Source organism: Cynocephalus volans, chromosome 8 (genome assembly GCF_027409185.1).
Source record: "Cynocephalus volans isolate mCynVol1 chromosome 8, mCynVol1.pri, whole genome shotgun sequence".
NCBI classification, from domain to species: domain Eukaryota; kingdom Metazoa; phylum Chordata; class Mammalia; order Dermoptera; family Cynocephalidae; genus Cynocephalus; species Cynocephalus volans.
In genome coordinates, this window is record NC_084467.1 from 85902248 (window position 1) to 85927986 (window position 25739).

A 25739-nucleotide genomic window follows, 5' to 3' on the forward strand; every position below is an offset into this window, starting at 1 on the left:
GATATAATATGCATTTATTATTCACTGTTTCTGACCTAGCACATGAATAGTTTTGATATACGTTCCACAAGTGCATGAAAGGATGCATTTGTTCCATATTAGTTGGGTCGGAATACTTTATGAATTTCTTAAACGAATCCAATAAACCTTATTCAAATAAACCTTACTAATTTTTAGGAAGACTATGCTGTAGTGTGTATACAAGTCTGTGAATGTTACATCTTTTAAGAGTTCTATTCTTTTCATCATTAATTATTTTTCTCTTCCCAAACACTTTTTGTCAATATCGTATAATACGTTATTTCCATATTTATTTTTAACACCTCAAAATGAGTTGTTTTTATTACTTTACAGTCATTACTTAATTATATTTACCACCATATTTTGATGGTTTGTTTGCTTTCTTGCCTCTCTCCTTCATTCCAGGTTTGTTGTCTTCATTCTAAAGTATAACCTTTAGTAGTACTTATGAAAAGGTGAGTGTTAAATCATTTAGATTTAAAATGCCTGAAAATACTTTTATTAATGCCCTTACTGTCAACGGAGAAATAAAGTTCTTTATATTAGATCTTTAAGAATATTGTTCTCTTGGCCTCTGACATCTGTTGATGCTGATGAGAAATCTGGGGTCAGGGTAATTGTCATTTGGTTTTAAAGTAATCTGTTTTCTCTTTCTCTAGAAGCTTTGATTCTCTCATTAACCACAGCATTTCCCAATATTGCAACAACCACATATATGTCTAGGTGAAGGACTTATAACTTTTCTTCTGGAACATTCTCCACCATAACTGCTTTAAGACTGTTCTTTTGTCAATCTCTCTCTACTTCAGCACTTCCTTTTACATCTATATTGGAGTCTTCTAAGCATCTTAACTTCTCTATTATACTTTTCATTTCTTTATATCTCTTTCCTATGTTCTGGTTGGATTTCTCAGATCAATTTTTTTTTTAGTGTACCAATCTGTGCCAATATCCAAAATTTAACTTTTTTTCTGAGATTTTCATTACAGAAAATATTTTCAATCAACTATTTTTTAAATTAAACTCACTATTTTTGTCATCATTTTATCTTATTTTTATGGATTTTTTTATTCCTATTTATTTCAAAGGCCTTATTATAATATTATATGTGTTTCATTTAGCATAAAGTCATGTCCTGTCAGTGAAGTCTTTTGAAAGCACTGATAGCATAGCTTTTCTAATGCAGTTCTAACTTTTTGTTTCAGATTTATGCTAAGTAGAATTTTTCTCTCTTTGCATTTCCCCTCTTGCTTCCTAGCAGGTACTTGGTGGCCTCCACCCAACTACACTCCTTTCTCCCTCCCCCACTGTGGAACCAGGTCTCTTTCTGGAAGCCGAGGCCTCCAGCCCTGAGGTAATATAGAAGGTATCATAGAAGCAAGTTACCACAGCCCTAAGCACATGCCCAAAACACAGCCGGCACAGCTTTCGCTGCTTCTTTCTGAAGCTTTATGTATGCCCCATCCCTGTACAGTAGTTTTACCTATTTTTTTTTTTTTTTATCCTTTATACCAGGGGGAAGTGAGTCCACTCCTCTACCATGCATGATATTTTTGTTACTAATTACCAGACATCAGGCAAACTCCCCAGCAGCCTCTGATTGTTCATGCAAGACTAGCAGAGAGTGACCCAAGTCCCCTGGTTACATCTGAATGTTTCTATACTAATTGTGGCCCAAAAAATTATTTATCTTCCTTTCTAGTTCAGCTTTTAATTTTGTGTGTGTTACTATATTTCATTTTATTATTATTCTTTGGAGCCAAATGGGTAGTTTGAATTTTAACTATTAGCATCATGCCTTTTACAAGTGAATCATACTGATACAATAACACTGCTTTATACTTTACACTACTATTTATCAAATATATTTATGAAAATATACATTTTTTAAGTTAAGACTCAAACCAATGAAAGTCCATTATTTTAAACTGTAAGTTGCCCAAAAGAATATATATTTGGACTTATAAAAAACAAATTTAGAAAAAAACTAATAACAATCTTAACTATTCAATTTTCATAAACTTCAGTTACTTCCCCAAATCACTGCAGCTTACTTTTATTTTTTAAAGCTCTAGATACTAACATAGTTTTAAAACAAATTAACATATTGTGATAAAACTGTCCAACAATTCATCCAGTCTTACAGTTTTATTATCAATCACTGTGCTAGCACTGAGTATTTTTAATAGACTTCTAAAGATTTTTGAAGAAGAATGTCAGATATTTAGTACAATCTTTCGAGACATTATTCCTGTCTATTAAACACTGCATTAAGACTAAAAGGAGACACCAATCAAGTCTTAATATATGTTGCTTATATTTGCATCCCAGAAAGCTACATTTCATCAGGTTAAAAATGATTGATCTTATTACTATTTAATGTATATTTTTTATCTATACCTTATTTCTCCCAGAAATAATTAACCTATTTTTGTGTGTGTGAACAGTCTTTGCAAACTATTGATAATCCTATTTTAAATAGGAGTAGTGTAGAGAAATTTTATTCAAAGTGACAAGTTTGTGACAATAGGGCAAATGTGAGATATCATCAATCTAACAACTATTCTCTAATCCATGTCCTATTTATAAATGACCTGCAAAAGGTATGAGCCATAAATATTGGTTATTATTCATTATTATGGTAACTTATCTTAGTTTTAGATTGGGTACATGAACTGACAGATTTTATTGACCAGTTTGCCAAACTGTAGCATGAACCTGCTAGGCTTATTCTTAAGTATACTTGTATAGCAGCTATCACATAATCAGACTCAGGCTTTCCAAATTAAAATAAAACTGTAAGTAAAAGCTTAAGCTTCAGGGACTCTCACTGCATAGGCCCTTTCCAAGGCCCTGAATTTAAATTTTGTTGTAGTGCCTTATAATTTTTAACAGAAGAAACCTCAAATTTTATTATCTCAAGCACCACAAAACCTGGATTTTCCTGGCTATAGAATAATACTTCCATGGTCAAATTAAGAAAAAAGAAAAAAGAAAAGCTCTTTGGTAACGTGCATAAGTAAGAAACTACTAAACCATATGTTCTGGTCTTACATAACCTATTTTAATGTAGTCGCTTCATATCTAACAGAAAATTAAGGAGCTGTAAGGCATGGTTACTGAGGTATATGTAGCTGGAGCAACAAGATGCAATGGATACCGCTATGAACTTGGAGCTGGAAATCCTGGGTTTACATAGAGCCTGTATCATTGACTCGTAACATTATCTGGGGCAAATGAGAGTTTGTGAAATAATGGAAATTAGAGCACTAGTTTTATATTCTAAATCTTCCTCATACTAGATGTGAGGTTGTTGGAGTCAATTGATTTCATGGAGCCTTTCATATTTTATTCATATATAAAATGAAGATGATAACATTTTCTTGGAGGGTTATTTTGAAGATTAGTTAAGTGCTTAATAAAGTACCTAATATTCTGCAGGAGTTTGTATAATGTTAATTATGATTTTTAATCACTTTGATCCTTAGTTTCATTATGCCCAAAATAGGAAAAACATTACCTCAAGGGTTGTTTATCAACATTTTAAAGTGATATATTACGAAAATGGATTGAACTGCTACACAAGTACATACAGTGTGTTGCACCTCTACATTTCCCCTGCCCAATACTTTTCTTTGCACTAAGGTCTATTCACCTCCAAAACCAAGTGACAAAAATTAATGAAGATTGGATTATCAGTTCAAGCACACCAATGTAAATGCATATGTCTTACTAACTTTACTACAAAATTTCAATTGTTGACTTTTATTATTTCCTGAGAAACTACAGTGTTTCTCAGAAACTGTCATTTAGAAGCCGCCACCATAACACTTAATTCTAATCGATGCTCAATCAATGTTTGTTTGATTAATTGAATTCTTACCTAGTGGGGGTTTATTACACTGAGAGTTCACACAAGCCAGTTTGCTCAAGATGGTTCTAGTTTGTGCCTGCTGCACTGGACTAATTAATAATGTCCTTGTTTGCTCTTCAAAGTATCATAGTCATTTGATTATCTTATTTATAAAGCAATCAACACAATACACAGCTAGAGTATGTACAATCTCACATTTCATTTTATGCACAAGTACTCATTTTTTTTTTTTTTTTTTTTTTTTTTTTTTTGTCCTTTTGTGACCGGTAAGGGGATCGCAACCCTTGGCTTGGTGTCGCCCGAACCGCGCTCAGCCAGTGAGTGCACCGGCCATTCCTATATAGGATCCGAACCCGCGGCGGGAACACCACTGCGCTCCCAAGCGCTGGACTCACCCGAGTGCGCCACGGGGCCGGCCCACAAGTACTCATCTTTATAGTGACTGGTTTTAATTTGAGAACTGAACTTAATTTTTTTTAATTGTCTTCACTTTTGTATTTGATAGATGGGATACATCACAGAAATACATTATTGGAAACAGGACATGTACTACTCTATCGTATATTAGAACACATATTTCTACATTCTTTTCAAATATACTCGTAGAAGGCAAAATTTAAGGATTTTAGTGATGTCCACATCCAAGATGATGATAAGGTAGAAATAAAATTTGCCCTATTAAAATAATCACATACTAACTTGAGTGAATATGTTCCTTCTTCATTCACAATTCTTCAAACTATTTGTTGTAGTGTTTAAGCAAAACATAAATGATGATATATTTTAAATAAATGTTAAACGTTCCTTAATGAAGTCTAAAAAACACCTGGATTTTTGAATTGCAGTAGTATATTTTTTACTGGATTATAAGCACTGATGAATTTGATTTGAATTGTGTCTACTATAGAAATAAATGCTTATAGTCTCTTGGAAAGATAATGGTATATTATTCCTTTAACCCATAAGAAAAATTTCACCTTCATGTTATAAAGGCCCAGAGATAGTCAATAAAATTCTGAAAAAAAGACGTTCAAAAATAAAAATACTTTACCAGATATCAAAACATAAATCTATAGCAATTAATCCAGTTTGTATCAGTACATAGATGCACAAAGAGATCAATGTAAATTAATAAACATCCCCAACTTCCTCCAAAAAACAAAAACAGACAAATTCTCACATATTACTTTGCTATATCAAATTAAAGGCATTACACAGCAGTCTGGAAACAACAAACTATGTAGTAAATGGCACTGAGTTAACTTGTTTTCCGTAGAGAAAACATACAAATGTATCCCAAGTGGGTGTGTTATATAACTAGATTCCTCCTTCACAACATAAACCATACAAGGGGCAAAGAATACAAATTAACAAAAAAAAATCAATAATAGGGAATCTGAATGGCCAATAAACCTATGAAATTTTTCTAAACTTCAACATTCATTGTGGATATCCACACTAAATCTACAACTATTTCGTAGGAAACATGTAAAAATAGACCAGATTCAACAATAATCAGAGTGTTTGGGAAAGAGAATATGAAGGCCTTTAGTGTTTTATTTGTAATATAAGTTTAGTTTGAAGCAAAGAAAACAAAATAAATTTTATCAATTACATGAAAACATTATTGCATTATTGCAAATAGTATATGCTAATGGGACAGGAACTGGGTAATGTCAAATGAGAAGTGACATAAAAAAACTACTAAGAGATACAATTAATGGAAAATCTAAAGAGTAACTGTTTTCTCAGTGACTCATCTAATTTAGTCTGAAATTCCATCTGTCAGTTCCATTCTTAACTAAAAGTACAAAACCTAAATAACAGTACAGTGCCAAGAAGTATATACCATACTAAACAGTATATTTAATAGGTATTAGAAAAATCTCATACAAAGTTTAATGAGAAAAATAAAAACTACTTAGATACTAATTTCATAATCTAGTGGATTCCTAAAAATTCAGAATTGAGGCAGTAAGTTTAAGTACCAATTTTCTGGCCCTCATTCACTTTAACATTTAGTCAAACTTTAGAAGCTTGAAGTTTTAATTTAAATTTTTCTAGATTGCCTCCAGAACTCTTTAACATCACTACAAGGGAACTGATTTGACATGCAGCTAATTTTCTATTTAAAATCATTATTCTATACTATAGGCAATGAGTAGAAAGATGCATTCTCATTTCCTTCTCTTCTTCCAACAATTCATTAATTAAATTTGAAAGGCAATAAGAATCTAGTTGGTCTGTTAAATGTAATAAACATATGATTCCTTAAAAATTCAATTAAATATTCAAATGCTTTTCAAAATAAAATTTTCAAGGGTTATATTTTTGCAGAGAAATTTTAAAACCCTCATGAGATTGATAAAATCCACACTAAACTATTATTTCCAAGTTATCTTATTGAAGCAATATTATTACAAGACTACCATATTATTACCAAGCAAAACTGCCTTCTAGAGAGTCAGAATCACCCCTGTAGCCTGCTCACTGCACTGACATACAGAAATGTCTGAGGCCACAATCATCATACTGCAGATGTGGGAATAGCAATGACAACACAGGACAAAAAAAATTTTTTAAAGCAGCTGGTCTCCTGACTCTAATGCAGGCTATACTTTGTGACTCATTCCTTTTCCACTACAGCCCCTCCAAATCACATGCTTATGTTCAAATGGAGAAGTAAAAGCTATGGACTTAACCAATAATGGCAGACTACCGAGTTGATATTTTAAAAATCACATATAAGTTACAGGAAAAACAACTTTGAAAAATATCATACTGTTTTAGTCTGATTTCCTAACCTTTGCTTAAGTTGGTTGAAAAATAGATCTGTATTTCTTTAAAGGTCAAAAATCAATCATTGTTTTATCAAACAATCAAAACATAAAGTTATTTGTATCATGTTGCACTTTGACTTAGATATTCATGTCAATCGGTTAGGAGTTTGTAAGTATAATATTTTGCACTTTACACTTTTTTCCCACTGGTATTCACTTAATATGTTACTCATGTGTTGCTTACATTCATAACAACTTTGACACCTGGGTAAATTTAAATAAACCATATTTTGACTTGGGGTATACAGGACTTTGTAAAACAACCTGCTATAACAGGCCAACCTAAAAAATGAATGGAAAGTTTGAACAGGTAGTTCCCACAGGGACATTTTGATTTATAATTTGATATTGAAACCACACTTATACAAAGTACAATAGGAATGGAATAGAAAGACACATTTCTATTCTAAACTCCTTGATTTACTAAAAACATATTCATTGCAGTCCTAATAAGTCTTTGCATTAGGATGATACTTACAGAAAGCCCTAAGTGTGGCCAATCTCAAATTTTAGTGAGTTTCTAATGAATTCTGTACAGCAGTGAGGGTACATTTGAAACTCTGTCTTAAATAGATTGTGCTTCAGGAAAGGGTAGTATAACTTCATTAAAACCAAGTGACAAAGTGAGAATTCCTACAGGGATAGTGTCTCCCTGTCTTCGTTGATATCTCTCCTCTCTCTCATGTCCAGATCACTGACAAACTAACAATGTCATTTTAGCTCCTTTTAGTTTAAAATGTAGTGTTAGTTCATATACATACTCTGTGACCTTTCACTTACTGCATCCTGTGTAAGCTTGCCTTGGATCCCCAAAGAAAGATGGGGAGGAATTCAAGTGAAACTTCTCCATTGACAAAGGATTTTCTCATGTTGTAAAGATCATCCTTGAACTGGTCAGGTAAGGCTAATGCAATTTTGAATTTGGTAAGAAAAGAAATTAAATCCAAGAATTTATTGCAACAACTTACAACCTCAAATTGTTTTTATTTTCTTATTCCCAGGAGCTCTTCCTTAGAATTAACCTGTCAGAAAGCAGGTAGGGAATAATCCTGATTTATTACTAAAAGCAAAGTGAGACTTAAGCAAGAGGAATACTGTGGGAAGGGTCCTAAAAGGAGAGAATACATTGCATTTAAGTTGACAAAACCAGATAGGTAAGTCATTAACTAAAAATCTAGTGTTGACAGACATTTAGTTCACCTTTCTAGCCAAACAGTCTCCAAAGATTATAAAATCTTACTGTAACCACCGTATAAGATGATAATTTAAACAATACATGGGAATTGACCTACTAGTTGATTCCAAATAAGAGACCTCAGAGAGCACAAGGACGTCCCAGAGAGTCAGGGTCATTTACATACAATTCATAAAAGAAAAGGCCAGGATCAAAAAATATGGGATACAAAGTAAAAAAATACTTTCATTTTATTTCATTATAAATTTTTATCCAAATAACAGACCTGCTTCCAATCCATAAGTTCACAAAATCCAATAATTTTCCTAATGTTGTTAAAGAATACTTTTCAGTTTCAGGGTTTTTGGAAATTATCTAATCTTTGTTACTCACAGAATATTACAAAATACTGCGGATATACTATTTCGAGCTGTAAAGATTAAAGGGAGTTTCAGGGAAAAGAATCAGATAAGAAAGCCTTTTCATAATAGGATTTCCTTGCCTCACTTCAATGTAAAGTTAATGAATAAGCTATATTTTCAGATCATCTAGTTTATATACTTTTAGTTAAAGTGTTTTAATAACCTACTGGGATTACAACAAATTTGACATATGGTTTTATAAACTTTCATCTTTGTAGCCAACCTGTTGAATAAAAATATTGTTCATTGCACGAAACACTTATACTTTGGCTGTTTATCAAACTAAAAAGTTGGGTATCAACAGAACATCAAGGATTAAAGTTATTTTACGATCTTTGTGCTTGGTGGTGGAGGAGGGAAACAATGTGAATATCTTACATACCTCAGTAGCAAACTGCTGCAATCCACCAATATTAATTGGTCCCTCTTCCGTGGCATATAAATTGCATCCACCTACACAAAGGTCAGAAGTTGGACACACCATTCCGCAAGTCAGACCAAGTGGATTGTCAGAAAATATCATCTTAGCTGCTCCATAATAGTTCTGCAAAAATAAAATAAAATAAAAATTTACTATGTAAAAATGTACCTTAAACATCCAAATTATGATAAACATATTACATCATCTATTAGGTAACTGGGTTGAAGATCAAGATGTATACCAGATGCACAGTTACAATACTATTTACCATTGGGAACCACAAACTAACAACTAGCAAGGCACCTGACACACAGGAATATCCAATACATGGTAGACTGATAAATGAACAATCGATTTTAGAAAACTGAAATTTAAAATATAAATTTTGTGTAAATAGTTTTCATTCGCAAGGTGTCTAACTATATACATATCTTTCCATAAAGTATTCTTTTTGTTTTTAACAAAGATAAGTTAGGTAGCACTGTTTGAACAAGCTTTTAAAACCTAAATCTTAAAACAGCCACAAAAAAAGTTATACTTGGGTTATCCTTCATTTAACTAAATTAAAAGCAGCCATACCTCTCTCTCCCTTCATTTCACCTGGCTTGTCCAAGGATAATATGCTTTATGACACTCTTTGTTGGTTAACATCCTTCAATAATGTGCCATTAACCAAACAGGCAGATGAAGCACATTTTACAAACACTCCTGGATGAAACCTCAACACGTTCATCTTTCATCAGTCCTGTCCTCACATTTAAATATTATAGAATAGCTTAGAATCCCACTCATTCTGCCAACAATTTTTGGAACCTAATTTGTTCATAAATTGGACAACCATATTATTATTTACTAAATAAGGAATGAACAATAAGCTGAATATTTGAGAGTGTTTTTTTCTCTAATCAAAGGTAAGAACTGGACCTGACCAGTACTCCTGAAAACTGTCAAGTGCATGAAAAACAAGGAAAAGTTTGAGAAACTGTAACAGCCACGAGGATCCTAAGGAGACATAACAACTAATGTAATGTGGTGACTTGGATAGGCATCCCTGTCTTGTTCCAGGTCTTAGAAGAAAAGCTCCCAATTTCTGTACATTCAGAATGACATTAGCTGTAGGTTTGTCATATATGGACTTTATTGTACTGAGGTATATTCCCTCTATACCTACTTTGTTCAGTGTTTTTATCATGAAGGGATGTTGGATTTTTTTTTTTTTTTTTTTTTTTTTGTCTTTTTCGTGACCAGCACTCAGCCAGTGAGCGCACTGGCCATTCCTATATGGGATCCGAACCCGCGGCGGGAGTGTTGCCGCGCTCCCAGCGCAGCGGGATGTTGGATTTTAACACGGACTTTTTATGCATCTATTGAAATGATCTTTTTTCCCCATCTTCATTCTGTTGATGTGATGCATTGTGTTTATTGACTTGTATATGTCAGACCATCTTTACACTCCAAGATGAATCCTACTCAGTGAGTGACCTTTTCAACATTGGCTGGATTCTGTTTGCTTCTATTTTGTTGAGGATCATTGCATCTGTGTTCATTAGGGATACTGATCTGTAGTTTTCTCTTTTATTTATTGTGTTTTTTTACAGTTTAGGTATGAGGATAATGTTGGCTTTGTAAAGTTAGTTTGAAAGTATTCTCTCCTCTTCCATTTTTTGGAAGAGTTCAAGAAGAATTATCATTAGTTCTTTAAATGTTTGGTAGAATTTGACAGTAAGTCCATTTGGTCCTGGGGTTTTTTTGTTGTTGTTGGGAGAATTTTCATTACTGCTTCAATCTCATTACTCATTATTGGTTGCATGGATTTTCTAGTTCTTCATGATTCAACCTTGATAAGTTGTAAGTGTTCGGGAATTTATTCATTTCTTCTCCATTCTCCTGTTTGTTCACATATATTTGTTCATAGTAGCCTCTTATGATCCTTTGTATTTCCAGTATCAGTTGTAACGTCTCCTTTTTTGTTTTGTTATTTCATTTATTTGAGTCTTCTCTCTCTCTTTTTTTTTTTATTTTCATTAGTCTAGCTAAAGCTTTAGTGGTTTTGTTTATCTTTTCAAAAAACCAATTCTTTGTTTCATCAATCTTTTTTATTGTTTTCTTAATATCTAATTCATTTTTCTCTGCACTGATCTTTTTTATTTCCCTCCTTTTACTGATTTGGGGTTTGGTTTGTTCTTGTTTTTCTAGTTTCTTTAGGTGTAATATTAGGTTTTGGGGGGTTTTTTTCTGAAGTCTATCTTCTTTTTAGATGTAGACATTTATTGCTACTCTCTTAGAACTGCTTTCACTGTATCCCAGAGGTTCTGGTATTTTGTGTTTTCATTTTTATTTGTCTCCAGGAATTTTTAAATTTTGTTTTTGATTTCTTCTTTGACCTATTCATTGTTTACAGCATGTTTAATTTCCATGTATTTGTACTATTTCTAGTGTCCCTTTTGTTGTTGGTTTCTAGTTTTATTCCATTACAGTTGAATGAGATAATTAATATGATTTAATTTTTTAAAATTTGTTCAGACTTGTTTTCTGACCTAACATATGGTCTGTTCTAGAGAGTGTTCCATGTGCTGCCGAGAAGAATATGTGTTTTGCAGCTGTTGGATGAAATGTTCTGTAAATGTCCATTAGGTCCAATTGGTCTAAAGTAGAGATCAATTCTGACATTTCCTGGTTAATTTTCTGTCTGGATAATCTGTCCTTTGCTGAAAGTGGGGTGTTAAATCTCCAACTATTACTGTATTGGGAGTCTATTTCTTCCATTAGGTCTAACAGTAATTGCATTATATAACAGCGTTATCTAGAGTTAGGTGTACATATATATATTTAGAATTGTTACATCATCTTGTTGAATTAATCCTTTTATCATTATATAATGACCTTTCTTATCTTTTTTTCTAACTTTCCTTGGCTTGAAGTCTATTTTATCTAAGTATAGCTACTCCTTCTCTTCTTCAGTTTCCACAAAATAATATTTAATTAAATATTTAAGCACTCTATGACCCAGTTAAATTGGCACATAAAATTAACAATTATACACACTTTCACAACTTTTGTTCAACATAGTACTGGAGGTTTTAGCTACATAACAAGGAAAAGAAAAAGGGGGGAAAAAGGTATCCAGATTGGAAAGAAAGACACAGAACTGTTTTTATTTATAGATGAAGTAATCTTGTATATAGAAGATCCCAAGGAATCCACTGAAACACGATCAGCAGTAATAAGTACAGCAAGCTAGCAGAATACAAGATCCACATACAAAAACTAATTGTATTTCTATACATTAGCAATGAACAAACCAAAAATGAAATTGAGAAAATAATTCCATTTATACTAGCATCAAAAGAAATAAATTATCTAGAATTATATTTAATAAAAAACTGTAAAAAGTGTAAAATTTATACTCTGAAAACTAGAAAACACTGTTGAAAGACACTAAAGAAGACCTAAATAAATGGAAAGACATCTCATGATCATGGACTGGAAGACTTATTATTAGGAAGGTGATACTCCCCAAATTGGTCTAAAGCTTCAATTCAATACTGTTAAAATCTCAGCTGACTCCCTCGCAAAAACTGGAAAGCCACTCCTAAAATTCCAATGAAAATCCAAGGACCCGAAATACCCAGAACCATGAAAAATAAGAACGAAGTTGGAAGAGTCAAACTTCCTGATATCAAAACTTACTACAAAGCTAAGTAATCAAGGTAGTATGGTACTGACATGAGGATAAGAATATAGATCAATGTAATAGAATTAAGAATCCAGATAAAAGCTTTCACATTTATGTTGAATTGATTTTTGAAAAGAGTTTTAAGACAATTCAATGGGGAAAGAATATTCACATCAATAAATAATGTTGGAATGACTGGATATTGACATGCAAAAGAATGAAGTTTGACTCCTAATGAAAAAGGAAATAAATTGGATTTCACCAAAATGAAAATCTTTTGTGCTTCAAAGGACACCATCAAGAAAGTAAAAAGACAACCCACTCAACAGGAGAAAATATTTGCAAGTCATATATATGATAAGGTATTTGAATCTGGAATATATGAAGAACACTTACAACACAATAATAAAAAGACAAATAACCCAATTAGAAAATGGGCAAAGGATCAGAATAAACATTTCTCCAAAGAAGATATCCAAATCGCCAAAAAGCACAACAAAAGATGTTCATGATTATTAGCCATCAGAGAAATACAAATAATAACCACAATGAGATGCCACTTCTCACCCACTTTGATGGCCATAATCAAAAAGACAAACTGGAGAAAGTTTTGGCAATGATGTGGAGAAACTGGAACCTTACACATTGCTAATGGGTATGGCAAATGGTGTAGCTACTGTGAAAATCAGTTCATAATACAGAGTTACCAATTCCATTCTTTGGTAAACACACAAGAGAACTGAAAACATATGTTCATGCAAAACCTTGTACACTAATGGTCATAGTAGCATTATTCATAATACCTACAATGTGGAAACACCCCAACTGTCCATTAACTGACGAATAGCTAAATAATATGTGGCATAACCATACAATTAGATATATCTTGGAAATAAAAAATAATGAAGTAACAACACTAGCTAAAACATGGATGAACCTTGAAAAGATTATGCTAAGTTAAAGAAGTTATTCACAGCAGATCACACAGTATATGACTCCATTTATATGAAATGTCCATAATAGGCAAAACTATAGAGACAGAGAGCATATTAGTGGTTTCCTAGGGCTGGCATCTGAGTGGAAATGAAGAATGACTGCTAATACAAGGGGTATTCAAAAAGTTGACAGAAAGATTCATATTATCTTTAAATTGCATTTTCCATGGACTTTTTGAAGTACTCTTGTATATGTAGGGTTTCTTACAGAGATGATGAAAATGTTCTCAAACTGATTATAATGGTTGCAAATACAGCTGACATCACGGAATTGACAAATTCATTTACATGAGCAAATGTATGGGATGTGAATATCTCAATGAAGTTGTTATATATTCAAGACTGTCTTTGAGTGTGGGAATTACATAGGCAATTTAATAAAGAAATATTTGAATAAGATTGCTGGATTAGATTTTTAAAAACTGGAAAATATCCTAGAGGGCACTAAAACATAACTTTTGATGTCATTTTCCTCCTGAACAAAAATATTTTGCATCTCTACTGGACACAAATCTACAAGTTATCATGTAAATTCACATCCTGAACGTTTAATTAATATTAAGTAGCAGAATGAACCAATGGTTCTTTCTCCTACCGAACTAAATAATACTTAGGTGTCCCTCTGTATTTAAGCAATCATATTTTAACATGATAATAGAGGGATTTAGAGTCCTCTCCTTGGCCCTATTTTCTAGTTTTAGAAAATTTTCTGGTTTCAGAAAACTTTACTTAATAACAGCCAAGAAGAACAATTACTAACTTAAGAAAATCAGACTATTCCTAAGAAAACATTCTTAGTTTCTTCTTAAGCCATTGATCCCTTCACTCTATACCTGAAACTGAGCATTCATCACTGTTAATCCCAAAGTCACTAGTTAGTATTCTATGCTCCTCTTACTTTACATCTCAAGAATATTTGATAGGATTGATTAACAAATATTTATTGACTGACTTACTGACCAAAAATCTTATTGCATAATTAGAAATATCCTTGAAATATAAAAACAGTATCACAGAAAAAAATCTGATCTGTAATTAGTAAATCACTCATAAGGATTGTTTGAGGAAAAAAGCACTGAATGAATATAATAGAATTAAATACCTACAGATATTTTCACAAGAATATTGACTGGTTAATGAGCTCCAAATTGAGTTTTAAGATTGCACATAAAATGGTGATGCAAGAAAAGAAAGAGACACAGGTCTGAATAAATGAAACAAGTAAAATATTTAAAATTACTCTTATGGCTCATGATTTGCTATACCTGTTGAAGTACTAGAGCCTGATAAGCCATTGCATATTACTGATCATGAAATTGTCTAATAATTCCTCAACACATTCATGACTCCAAGTGTAACCCTTTCACCAAAATAAAAAGTAGAGAAGTATTTAAAAGATTTTTAAGTTAATAAGGATTTATTGAATGGCTTTTAAATCAAAGGCATTATGGGTAATTTTTCTTTTTTATAAAACTCAAATATATGGTTGCTGACTTCTAGATGCTTTAGTACCAGAGTAAGTCATTTCAGGTTGAGGTGGCCAATATTGGTTTTAAATGGGTAGTAGTCAAAACAATTCTGGGTATGACAGGGCTAAGGGATGAGACAGAATGACATCTGAATCATTCTGGATCGATATGAAGAAATATTCAAGAAAGTTCAGAATAGGTCTTGATGTCAAGACATGGCAATTTGGCTAGAATGGTTCATTCACTTAGAAAAAGATGATTAGAAAATATATTTGAAAAACATGCTTGGAACCAATTGTGGAGAATTCTGTCTGCCAAGCTAAGGGTTTAGTATTTAATTGAAGCTTTTTAATAGAAGGATTCTAGTATTAAGGAGTAATTAGGAAGATTACTGAATAGACGCTACAAAAATTCTCAGAAAGAGGAATGAAAGATGGATAGTAAAAGAGAGATTACACGATGATGCCTAGAAAAAGGAAAGTATCGGCATGTATCACAGAATATAGAAGCACGGTTTTGAAAATGTGCTGAGCCAACATTGAACAATGACTCAGAAGTCGCCTTTGCAATCCATCTCTCACAGATCACTTTAAAGAAATGGTAGATAACTTCACTATTCAGGGATCCAGGTACTTAGAGTTGAAGACATTCAGAAACCTATTGGAAGAGGAATACCTCCTCCACTCTTCCCATAGAGACCGTCAAGATCAATATCAATTTTTTCTCTTGTAGCAAATGGGAAGATTTCTTGAGTCCTCCTTCTACACAAGAGGTTTGACTTTTATTCTGTGAGCTCTTCAACCTTTTTAGAAGTAAAGACTATAAAATTTAAATTTAGAAGGGTACTTTATAGACACCCCAGCAATCTCCTAGAAAATACACACCACTTCAACTGGTTTCTTCATGTTATTCAATCAGACACAAGCATCATACTGTTCCATCATGTGAAGAAAAATGTACAGGGCTATGTTAGGAGGGATACAAGATAAATATCTGACCTTTTGTACACAGAGTTATTTTATGTATAAAGCACAAAGACTTTGATCCCTTCTTTTAACAAAAATATAAAGGACAAAAATGATGCCTGAAATGTTCGTTGTTTTTAAATCAACACAAAAGTATAGACATTGAATGATCTCCAGTTCATTAATTTACCCATATTTTGCAGGTGTTGAATTTTATGAGTCCTTGGGGTTTTTAAAGCATGTTCTTAGGCACAAGATATGCCATTTAGGTGAGTTAATTTTAAAATAACTTTTTTTCTTTGCTTTTTATTTTAAAATTATAGCTGGAAACTGCATTAGTATCATTCCTCTACAATTCAATGATTTTTGAAGTCATTATCAGGAACTGAAAAACTCACAAGCTAGCTATCCTGTCATATGGTATAACTAATTTAACAAATAGTCCTATCATATTCAGGCCTTCATATCACTACAAGATTATCAATACAGCTGGTGGATTTATTTTAAAGCATTCTTCCTTCTTCCAATGACAGTTTTCACAGATGGAAGCACACTTCCAAGATAAACTCCAATCTGTTGCCTTTAAAAAATACTTGGGCTAAACTTCAAGAAGTTTGCATGTGTGAGAAGGGTGAATTAACATCACTTATATTTCTGGCTTGAGCTATATAATGGTGAAAGTACTGATGTACATTAATTGAATAGAAATAGCCTCCAGTAGTACATACGGAAAGGACAGGAACAAGGAGTACTCCTATAAAGCTGTCACTATTCTTCAGTGAAAAACCTATGGGTCTTCGGATTTTTGGCAAAAGAGATTGGAGATATATCATGAACGGAACACACAAAAATTCCTGTCCTCATAGTACTCATATTCTTGTAGGGACAAGTGGGGAACAGAAGAATAAGTTTGGCTAGTTTTATTCTGAAAAATACCCTCTTTGTATGTTAATAACAAATTTTAGATAAGTTTTATATGAGTCTGATTAGATTTTAGAACTATGAATTTTGTTTAATGAGTCTCATGTAAACCTAAAGGTCTGAAAATATTAATAATCATCCTTGCAGAAAATAAAACTTTTTTCTGACCCCGAGGAGTCAAACTGGAAAACACACTCATGCACACACTCACACACACACACACAGGTTTTTGAGTCACATATTCCTAAACTTGGGTTCTGTTTATACCATACAACAGGAATATGATTGAGGGGAAAATGTAGTATCTTTTCCCTCAGTTTCACCACTTGAGAAATGTAGAGTAAAATTCCTTAATTAGTCATACTTATGTATAAGATTTAAAAAAAAAAATAACTTGGCATAGATAAGATGTCTAGTCCATTATGTAGTATAAAATAGATATAGTGAAGTTAAGTTCCTACACCACCCCCCTTTGGGATTTTCTCCCTAGAAAGATTTTCTTAAAATGTTAATCCTATGACTTTAAGATTTTAATGTTTACTAAAGAAAACTCATATTAGGAAGCAGAATAAGAAATACAGAGAGAAAGAAGCAACAAAGTATGGACAAAAAAAAAAAAAAAAAGAATCAGTCATTCTCCTAAGCCATAACAAGGAAATGACAAAGAGGTGTGTAAATGGCAGCATGATTCTTTTACATAACTTTTATAAGTGAAAAAGAAGTCATTTCTGTTCCTCCTATTTTCTGCACCCCATCTCCATTTCTCTATTTAATGAACTTGAGACTTTGTAATATTCTCCATGAGTTAGTCAAAATAATTTAGCATATGTGTGTACATGTATTCAATTCATGAATCAAATATGGGAGAGATGCATAAAGAATCAATATTGTCGCCTCTATATTGTTTTACTTAAATAAAATAAAAGTTTCTCCTATGCCAAAATCCATCCTTTTCATACTTTATCATTATTCATAGGACATTTCCTTTAAAAAGCTTTATCAATATTTCAGTCATTTTCCAATTAGAAGAATATTTGTACAATAGCCTTTTGATCATTGTGTTTGTTAATATATATTTATGATAGTCTTATATTTTTCTAACACGTATCTTTTTCTAAATTTTATTAAGGTCAGAGATCATGTCTAATTTATATTCCTTGCCTGAAAGCAAGTAGTTATTATATTATACACTGTGTACAAATAGATTTCTCAAAAAGGTCTCCGTTCTAAGTACATTAATTTAAACCCATTCCTACTTTCAAAGATATACTTAGTATTGATTGTAATAATTTACTCTAAATTCAACAATTTACCAAAGTAGTTTTCAAGAAACTACACCTAAATTTCTTTAACATGAAGTCAACTGCAAATAGTTTTTACCCAACATTTAAGATGTTAATAGTATTAAAAAAATTATCATGATAGCAAATATGTAATTTATTTTACTCTTTATATCTTAATACTGATTAATAATATAAACATTTTATTACAAAAGTACACGGGATAAGAATTCTGGGAAAGTCATTTACTCTATCAAGCAGCTATATGATCTGGGAGAAGTCACTTAGACTTGCTGGGTTTCAAGTTTCTTTTCTATACAATGAGATGGCTGGTTAGACAAAAATTGGTTTTGGTCAAGATTTTGTTACATTGATTTTTTTCCTTATTAATATTTTTAAAAATTCTAACTAGTATCCCATGTGTTTTTTATACACATTTTTCTTTGTTTTGAGATTACTAAAGAAATAAGTTATGATTCCAGTTTACTTTACATATATACATATATAGATTTTACATCATTAGTCTATTTTAAAAATGGTTTAAATTTTTAAAAGTATTTACAAAGGCTTATGTTTAAATTTGTCCATACATACACACAATGACAAACAATATGGTGTTACTCATTTCATATAAAATTGGCTTATGGTGTACAATAAAAATCCTTTCTCATTTAGACTGACATTACTTTTATAGATTTTATATTGCTTACCTTTGTAACTTTGACTAACATTTGCTCTGAGTTACAGAAGGCTTTTTAGAGCTAAACTTTCATCAATTGAAGCAAATGTGAAGAAAAGCAGTGATTATTACACATTATATCAGCTGTCATTAAAAGTAAAAATGTAACCCTTTAAAGTTCCAAAGACATACAGTATATTACAAAACAGAAACAAGATAGATTTTACATGAACATTAATGATTTAGTAGACAGTGTTACATCCATCTATCTTTTTCAGCACAATATATTAAGACGTGACATCGTGAAAATACACTAGTCCTTTATCTTTAACACCATTAAATTTAGTATTCTACCATTTGCCAGATTCAACACTAGGAAGACATATATTAAAATTAAAGACTGGATTATGGAAAATTCAGTTAATGGTTACAACAACTGATAAATGAACAACGCTAGGTGTGCATACATTTGCATTAATAATTTGAAATTAATATTTTATTATAGTCTGAGCATGGTGCTCAGTAATTATTTCATAGAGCTCTTTTACAGTTTACAAAGCTAGTTTTACATGTAGAAAAAAGCTAGGCTATCCTGAAAATAAATGTAATACGCTTTTAGTCAATGATAAAAAATATTGCACAGCATAGCAATTAAAATCGCTTGGTCCTGCTACATACAGATAGATAGGACACATAAAGCATTTGAAAATAGACCTACATAAACATGGAATAAAGTATATGATAAAGGTGGCATTTCAGAAGAGTGGAGAAATTTATTATTAAACAAAATATTTGGAACTATTAGACATTTGGGGGGAAAAAAGTATAGACCCTTCTCTCCAAAATGAATTTACTCTAAATTAAAAACAGAATAGGGCCTGTCATACATTATGTTGAAACTTCTCAGGTTTCATTTTATTTTGCTACTGAATTTTAATTTATTATTTTTAATCATAAAACTACACGTTTATCTTAAGAAGTAAAACAATATGGCGATTTATAAGGAAAATGTTAACGTCATATCATCCTACCCCAATCTCAATCAAATGAGAAAACCAAAGTAAAATTTTATTCTCTCATGCCTTTTTAGTTTATATTTATATTGAATTTTTTTTCTTTTTTTTTTAGAAATAGCATCACGTTATTTATATTACTGTGCAACTTGACCTTTTTCATTTAATAGGGATTCCCTTCTAGATCAATAAATATAATAATACATTTTTAAGAATAGCCTCAAAAAATTCCATAGTATATAGTCTAATAAATTTAAGTGACACTAAAGTCATCACCAGTTGTTTATACTCAAACAATGCTACAACTGCTTCAAATAATATCATTGTATATATGACCATTTACATGATGATACTTTTATTTCTCTAGGCAGAACACATAAGAAAGCATAGCTGATAAAACAGTAAATATACTTGTAATTTTTAAATATATATCCACCATACATTTCTTTCCTGTTGGATAGCACAGGAGGTTACTGAATATTTTAACTTCAAAATCTGATGAGAGAAAAACTGATGTCTCATCTTTTGATTTACATATTTCTGACTAATATGAAAGTAGGACAACTTTAATATGGTAATTTATCATTTACATTACTTCTATAATGTTTATAAGTTTTGCCCATGCCTGCATTGAGCTGTGTTTCTCATATATATTTTCAGGAACTCTTTGATTAATAGAGATGTGAATACTTGGTTTGAAAATTGCATGGCAAATAATTTTTCTGTTGGTTTCAAGTTTGGCTAGTTTTTCTTCTTAAACACATTTTAAGGCGTATGTGGTAAAATGTGTTCTCACAGTTTATAGCTCCTAGTATTCAAAACTATCCTTAATATATTTTCTTTAATATTTAGACATTTAGTCCATCTGAAATGCATTCTAGGAGATGACTGATGAAAGGTTCTAAAAGTAAAGTTAAAATTATCTCAGAACGACTTATCAAAGAAGCCATTCATTTTCCACTAAACTGAATTATCCTCCTCATTATATATTAAGCACTCATATGTACTTAGTTCTATTTACAGACTTTCATTTGTTCCAGAAATGTGTATTCCTGCAACAACACTATATACAATTTTGTTTTTTTTTTTTTTAAATTTTATTTTGTCGATATACATTGTAGCTGATTAATGCTCCCCATCACCAAAACCTCCCTCCCTTCTCCCTCCCCCCCTCCCCCCCAACCATGTCCTTTCTGTTTGTTTGTTATATCAACTTCAAATAATTGTGGTTGTTATATCTTCTTTCCCCCCCCCCGGTTTGTGTGTGTATGTGTGTATGTGTGTGTGTGAATTTATATATTAATTTTTAGCTCCCTCCAATAAGTGAGAACATGTGGTATTTCTCTTTCTGTGCCTGACTTGTTTCACTTAATATAATTCTCTCAAGGTCCATCCATGTTGTTGCAAATGGCAGTATTTCATTCGTTTTTATAGCTGAGTAGTATTCCATTGTGTAGATGTACCACATTTTCCGTATCCACTCATCTGATGATGGGCATTTGGGCTGGTTCCAACTCTTGGCTATTGTAAAGAGTGCTGCGATGAACATTGGGGAACAGGTATACCTTCGACTTGATGATTTCCATTCCTCTGGGTATATTCCCAACAGTGGGATGGCTGGGTCGTATGGTAGATCTATTTGCAATTGTTTAAGGAACCTCCATACCATTTTCCATAGAGGCTGCACCATTTTGCAGTCCCACCAACAATGTATGAGAGTTCCTTTTTCTCCGCAGCCTCGCCAGCATTTATCGTTCATAGTCTCTTGAATTTTAGCCATCCTAACTGGGGTTAGATGGTATCTCAATGTGGTTTTGATTTGCATTTCCCGGATGCTGAGTGATGTTGAGCATTTTTTCATATGTCTGTTGGCCATTTGGATATCTTCCTTAGAGAAATGCCTACTTAGCTCTTTTGCCCATTTTTTAATTGGGTTGCTTGTTTTCTTCTTGTAAAGTTGTTTGAGTTCCTTATATATTCTGGATATTAATCCTTTGTCAGATGTATATTTTGCAAATATTTTCTCCCACTCTGTTGGTTGTCTTTTAACTCTGTTAATTGTTTCTTTTGCTGTGCAGAAGCTTTTTAGTTTGATATAATCCCATTTGTTTATTTTTCCTTTGGTTGCCCGTGCTTTTGGGGTCATATTCATGAAGTCTGTGCCCAGTCCTATTTCCTGAAGTGTTTCCCCTATGTTTTCTTTAAGAAGTTTTATTGTCTCAGGGTGTATATTTAAATCCTTAATCCATTTTGAGTTGATTTTAGTATACGGTGAGAGGTATGGATCTAGTTTCATTCTTCTGCATATCGATATCCAGTTATCCCAGCACCACTTGCTGAAGAGGCAGTCCCTTCCCCAGTGAATAGGCTTGGTGCCTTTGTCAAAGATCAGATGGCAGTAAGTGTGTGGGTTGATTTCTGGATTCTCTATTCTATTCCATTGGTCAGTGTGTCTGTTTTTATGCCAGTACCATACTGTTTTGGTTATTATAGCTTTGTAGTATAGCCTAAAGTCAGGTAGTGTTATGCCTCCAGCTTTATTTTTTTTGCTGAGCATTGCTTTGGCTATTCGTGGTCTTTTATTGTTCCATATAAATGTCTGAATAGTTTTTTCCATTTCTGAGAAAAATGTCTTTGGAATTTTGATGGGGATTGCATTGAATTTGTATATCACTTTGGGTAGTATGGACATTTTCACTACGTTGATTCTTCCAATCCAAGAGCATGGAATATCTTTCCATCTTCTTGTATCCTCTCTAATTTCTCTCAGCAGTGGTTTGTAGTTCTCATTATAGAGATTTTTCACCTCCTTGGTTAATTCAATTCCTAAGTATTTTATTTTTTTGGTGGCTATTGTAAATGGGCAGGCTTTCTTGATTTCTCCTTCTGCATGTTCACTATTGGAGAAAAGAAATGCTACTGATTTTTGTGTGTTGATTTTGTATCCTGCTACTGTGCTGAAATCATTTATCAATTCCAAGAGTTTTTTTGTAGAGGTTTTAGGCTGTTCGATATATAGGATCATGTCATCTGCAAACAGGGACAGTTTGACTTCATCTTTTCCAATCTGGATGCCCTTTATTTCCTTCTCTTCTCTGATTGCTCTGGCTAGTACTTCCAACACTATGTTGAATAGGAGTGGTGAGAGTGGGCATCCTTGTCTGTTGCCTGTTCTTAAAGGAAAAGCTTTCAGCTTTTCCCCATTCAGGATGATATTGGCAGTGGGTTTGTCATATATGGCTTTAATTATGTTGAGATACTTTCCCTCTATACCTAACTTATAGAGGGTCTTTGTCATGAATGAGTGCTGAACTTTATCAAATGCTTTTTCAGCATCTATAGAGATGATCATATGGTCCTTGTGTTTGAGTTTATTAATATGGTGTATCACATTTATTGATTTGCGTATGTTGAACCAACCTTGCATCCCTGGGATGAATCCCACTTGATCGTGATGAATAATTTTTCGTATGTGTTGCTGTATTCTGTTTGCTAGTATTTTAGTGAGGATTTTTGCATCTATATTCATCAAGGATATCGGCCTGTAGTTTTCTTTTTTGGTTATATCTTTACCTGGTTTTGGTATCAGGATGATGTTTGCTTCATAGAATGAGTTTGGGAGATTTGCGTCCGTTTCAATCTTTTGGAATAGTTTGTAAAGAATCGGTGTCAATTCCTCTTTGAATGTTTGGTAAAATTCTGCTGTGAATCCATCTGGTCCTGGGCTTTTCTTTGTTGGGAGCCTTCTGATAACAGCTTCAATCTCCTTTATTGTTATTGGTCTGTTCAAATTTTCTACGTCTTCACGGTTCAGTTTTGGGAGCTTGTGTGTGTCCAGAAATTTATCCATTTCCTCCAGATTTTCAAATTTGTTGGCGTATAGTTGTTTATAGTAGTCTCGAATGATTCCTTGTATTTCAGATGAATCAGTTGTAATATCGCCTTTTTCATTTCTAATTTTTGTTATTTGAGTCTTCTCTCTTCTTTTTTTTGTTAGCCATGCTAATGGTTTGTCAATTTTATTTATCTTTTCAAAAAACCAACTTTTTGATTCGTTGATCTTTTGAATTGTTTTTTGGTTTTCAATTTCATTCAGTTCTGCTCTGATCTTAATGATTTCTTTCCGTCTGCTAACTTTAGGATTGGATTGTTCTTGTTTTTCTAGTTCTTTAAGGTGAAGTGTTAGGTTGTTCACTTGCCATCTTTCCATTCTTCTGAAGTGAGCATTTAATGCAATAAATTTCCCCCTCAATACTGCTTTTGTAGTATCCCACAGGTTTTGGTATGATGTATCATTGTTTTCATTAGTTTCAATAAACTTTTTGATTTCCTGCTTGATTTCTTCTTGGACCCATATGTCATTAAGTAGAATGCTGTTTAATTTCCATGTGTTTGTATAGTTTCCAGAGTTTTGTTTGTTATTAATTTCTAGTTTTAATCCATTGTGGTCTGAGAAGATACATGGGATAATTCCAATTTTTTTGAATTTATTGAGACTTGATTTGTGACCTAATATGTGATCTATCCTGGAGAATGATCCATGTGCTGATGAGAAGAATGAATATTCTGAGGTTGTTGGGTGGAATGTTCTGTAGATATCTGCCAATTCCAATTGGTCTAGAGTCTTGTTTAGATCTTGTGTTTCTCTACTGATTCTTTGCCTAGATGATCTGTCTAATATTGACAGTGGAGTGTTCAGGTCCCCTGCTATTATGGTATTAGTGTCTATTTCCTTCTTTAGGTCTAATAGAGTTTGTTTTATAAATCTGGCTGCTCCAACATTGGGTGCGTACATATTTATGATTGTTATGTCTTCTTGATGGATCAGTCCTTTTATCATTAAGTAGTGTCCCTCATTGTCTCTTTTTATGGTTTTTAGTTTAAAGTCTATTTTGTCAGATATAAGAATAGCCACTCCAGCTCGTTTTTCTTTTCTGTTTGCATGGTAAATCTTTTTCCATCCTTTCACTCTTAGTCTGTGTGAATCTTTATGGGTGAGGTGGGTCTCTTGTAGGCAGCATATAGTTGGGTCCTGCTTTTTGATCCAGTCAGCCAGTCTGTGTCTTTTAATTGGGGAATTTAAGCCTTTAACATTAAGAGTTGTTATTGAAAGGTGTTGATTTATTCTTAGCATTTTATTGGTTGTTTGGTTGTCTTAGGTGTCTTTTGTTCCTTGCTTTCTGATTTACTGTTTGGTTTCTTTGTTTGTTGGTTCCTTAGGTTGTAGATAGTGTTTTTGTTAGCTTGTTTTCTCTTCATGAATGCCATTTTTATTGTACTAGCGGGTTTAGATTTTTCTTAGGTTTTTATGGCAGTGGTAGTTATTTTTCAGGAACCAAACCCAGTACTCCCTTGAGGATTTCTTGTAAGGGTGGTCTTGTGGTAGTGAACTCCCGCAGTTTTTGTTTGTCTGAGAAATATACTATTTGCCCCTCATTTCGGAAGGATAGCCTTGCAGGGTAGAGTATTCTTGGCTGGCAATCTTTGTCTTTTAGTATTTTGAAAATATCATCCCATTCCTTTCTAGCTTTTAGGGTTTGTGATGAAAAGTCTGATGTTAACCTGATTGGGGCTCCCTTATAGGTGATTTGACGCTTCTCTCTTGCAGCTTTTAAGATTCTCTCTTTGTCTCTGAGTTTTGCCAATTTGACTATGACATGTCTTGGAGAAGGCCTTTTTGGGTTGAATACGTTTGGAGATCGTTGAGCTTCCTGGATCTGAAGATCTGTGATTTTTCCTATACCTGGGAAGTTTTCTGCCACTATTTTGTTGAATATGTTTTCAATGGAATCTCCATTTTCCTCCCCTTCTGGAATACCCATGACTCGGATATTTGAGCGCTTGAGGTTGTCTGATATCTCTCTCAGATTTTCTTCCATGTCCTTGATTCTTTTTTCTTTCTTTTTGTCTGCTTGTGTTATTTCAAACAGCCCATCTTCAAGTTCAGAGGTTCTCTCTTCAACTTCGACAAGCCTGCTGGTTAAACTCT

The 25739-nt window shown here is 32.7% G+C and overlaps 1 protein-coding gene across 1 annotated transcript in view; it reads right to left on the reverse strand.

Moving 5' to 3' along the window:
- Positions 1 to 25739, reverse strand: part of DPYD (dihydropyrimidine dehydrogenase) — an 855274-nt gene that overhangs the window by 619738 nt on the left and 209797 nt on the right. Inside the window, exon 5 of the mRNA XM_063105846.1 lies at positions 8714 to 8875. Coding sequence (XP_062961916.1) covers positions 8714 to 8875 — 162 coding nt within the window. The remainder of the gene's footprint in view (positions 1 to 8713; positions 8876 to 25739) is intronic.